The 2,423-nt window shown below is 66.9% G+C and overlaps 1 protein-coding gene across 1 annotated transcript in view; it reads left to right on the top strand.

Annotated features, from left to right (window-relative positions):
* Positions 1-707: 707 nt before the first annotated feature.
* Positions 708-2,423, top strand: part of LOC130588070 (sodium/calcium exchanger 2-like) — a gene marked incomplete at its 3' end in the record, with an annotated part of 6,050 nt that continues 4,334 nt past the window's right edge. Inside the window, exon 1 of the mRNA XM_057389025.1 lies at positions 708-2,420. Coding sequence (XP_057245008.1) covers positions 708-2,420 — 1,713 coding nt within the window. The remainder of the gene's footprint in view (positions 2,421-2,423) is intronic.

Below are 2,423 nucleotides of genomic sequence, written 5' to 3'. Positions count from 1 at the left end.
AGGGCGCCATGGTGGCGCTGGGCCCGGCTGCGGCTGCCTGGCCGCTGCTGCTGCTGCTGCTGCTGCTGCTGAGCCCACAGTCCCATATCCCCTATCCCATATCCCCTATCCCATATCCCCATACCCCTGATCCCATATCCATACCCCATATCCCATATTATCCCCAGGGGCGCCATGGTGGCGCCGGGCGCGGCTGTGGCCGCCTGGCTGCTGCTGCTGCAGAGCCCACAGTCCCATATCCCATATCCCTGATCCCATATCCATATCCCATATCCCATATTATCCCATATTATTCCCCATTCCAGGGGCGCCATGGCGGCGCCGGGCCCGGCTGTGGCCACCTGGCTGCTGCTGCCGCTGCTGCTGCTGCTGAGCCCGCAGTCCCATATCCCATATCCCATATTATCCCATATCCCATATCCCATATCCCTGATCCCATACCCCATATTATCCCATATCCCATATCCCATATCCCATATCCCTGATCCCATCCCCATATCCCATATCCCATATTATCCCCAGGGGCGCCATGGCGGCGCTGGGCCCGGCTGTGGCCGCCTGGCTGCTGCTGCCGCTGCTGCTGCTGCTGCTGCAGAGCCCATAGTCCCATATCCCCTATCCCATATCCCATATCCCATACCCTATACCCCATACCCCATATCCCATATTATCCCATATTATCCCCTATCCAGGCTCCTCAGGGCGCCATGGCGGCGCTGGGCCCGGCTGTGGCCGCCTGGCCGCTGCTGCTGCTGCTGCTGCTGCTGCTGCAGAGCCCGCGTGGCTGCGGCGCGGCGCCCGACGGTCCCAACGGCACGTGCCGGGGCTCGGCGCGCTGCCAGCCCGGGGTGCTGCTGCCCGTGTGGCAGCCGGACGAGCCGGCGGCCGGGGACAAGGCGGCGCGCGCCATCGTCTACTTCGTGGCCATGATGTACCTGTTCCTGGGCGTGTCCATCATCGCCGACCGCTTCATGGCGTCCATCGAGGTGATCACGTCGCGCGAGAAGGAGATCACCGTCACCAAGGCCAACGGCGAGACCAGCGTGGGCACGGTGCGCATCTGGAACGAGACCGTCTCCAACCTGACGCTGATGGCGCTGGGCTCGTCGGCGCCCGAGATCCTGCTGTCGCTGATCGAGGTGTGCGGGCACCGCTTCCAGGCGGGAGAGCTGGGCCCCGGCACCATCGTGGGCAGYGCCGCCTTCAACATGTTCGTGGTGATCGCCGTCTGCGTCTACGCCATCCCGGCGGGCGAGAGCCGCCGCATCAAACACCTGCGCGTCTTCTTCGTCACGGCCTCGTGGAGCATCTTCGCCTACATCTGGCTCTACCTGATCCTGGCGGTGATCACGCCGGGCGTGGTGCAGGTCTGGGAGGCTTTCCTGACGCTGCTCTTCTTCCCGGCCTGCGTGGTGTTCGCCTGGGCGGCCGACAAGCGCCTGCTCTTCTACAAGTACGTCTACAAGCGCTACCGCGCCGACCCGCGCAGCGGCATCATCATCGGCACCGAGGCCGAGCGCCCGCCCAAGGACCCCGAGGCCGACGGCGGCTTCCCGGCGCTGCCCGAGCCCGAGCCCGGCGCCGGCGCCTCGGCCTCGCCCACGCCCGAGGAGAAGGAGCTGGACGAGAGCCGGCGCGAGGTGATCCAGATCCTCAAGGACCTGAAGCAGAAGCACCCGGAGAAGGAGCTGGAGCAGCTGATGGACGCGGCCAACTACGCGGCGCTGGTGCACCAGCAGAAGAGCCGCGCCTTCTACCGCATCCAGGCCACGCGSCTCATGACGGGAGCGGGYAATGTCCTCAAGAAACACGCGGCGGAGGCGGCGCGGCGCTCGCCGGCCACGCCCGGCGATGACGGCGACGACGACGACGAGGACGAGGCGTGCAGCCGCATCTTCTTCGAGCCGTGCCTGTACCACTGCCTGGAGAACTGCGGCTCGGTGACGCTGGCCGTGGCCTGCCAGCAGGGCCTGGGCGCCAACCACACCTTCTACGTGGACTTCCGCACCGAGGACGGCTCGGCCAAGGCGGGCTCGGACTACGAGTACAGCGAGGGCACGCTCATCTTCAAGCCGGGCGAGACGCGCAAGGAGCTGGCCATCGGCATCATCGACGACGACATCTTCGAGGAGGACGAGCACTTCTTCGTGCGCCTGCTCAACCTGCGCGTGGGCGACGCCGAGGGCATGTTCGAGGCCGACTCCGACGAGCACCCCAAGGGCAAGCTGGTGGCGCCGCTGGTGGCCACCGTCACCATCCTGGACGACGACCACGCCGGCATCTTCGGCTTCCGCGAGCGCTCGGTGCGCGTCAGCGAGTGCCAGGGCCACGTGGAGGTGACGGTGGTGCGCAGCTCCGGCGCCCGCGGCACCGTCATGGTGCCCTTCCGCACCGTCGAGGGCACCGCGCGCGGCGGCGGCGTC

Source organism: Malurus melanocephalus, unplaced genomic scaffold (genome assembly GCF_030028575.1).
Source record: "Malurus melanocephalus ecotype Western Australia unplaced genomic scaffold, MMel_1.1 scaffold_3246, whole genome shotgun sequence".
NCBI classification, from domain to species: domain Eukaryota; kingdom Metazoa; phylum Chordata; class Aves; order Passeriformes; family Maluridae; genus Malurus; species Malurus melanocephalus.
The sequence above is the reverse complement of the archived record's forward strand: the minus strand, read 5'-3'. Positions and strand labels throughout refer to the sequence as shown.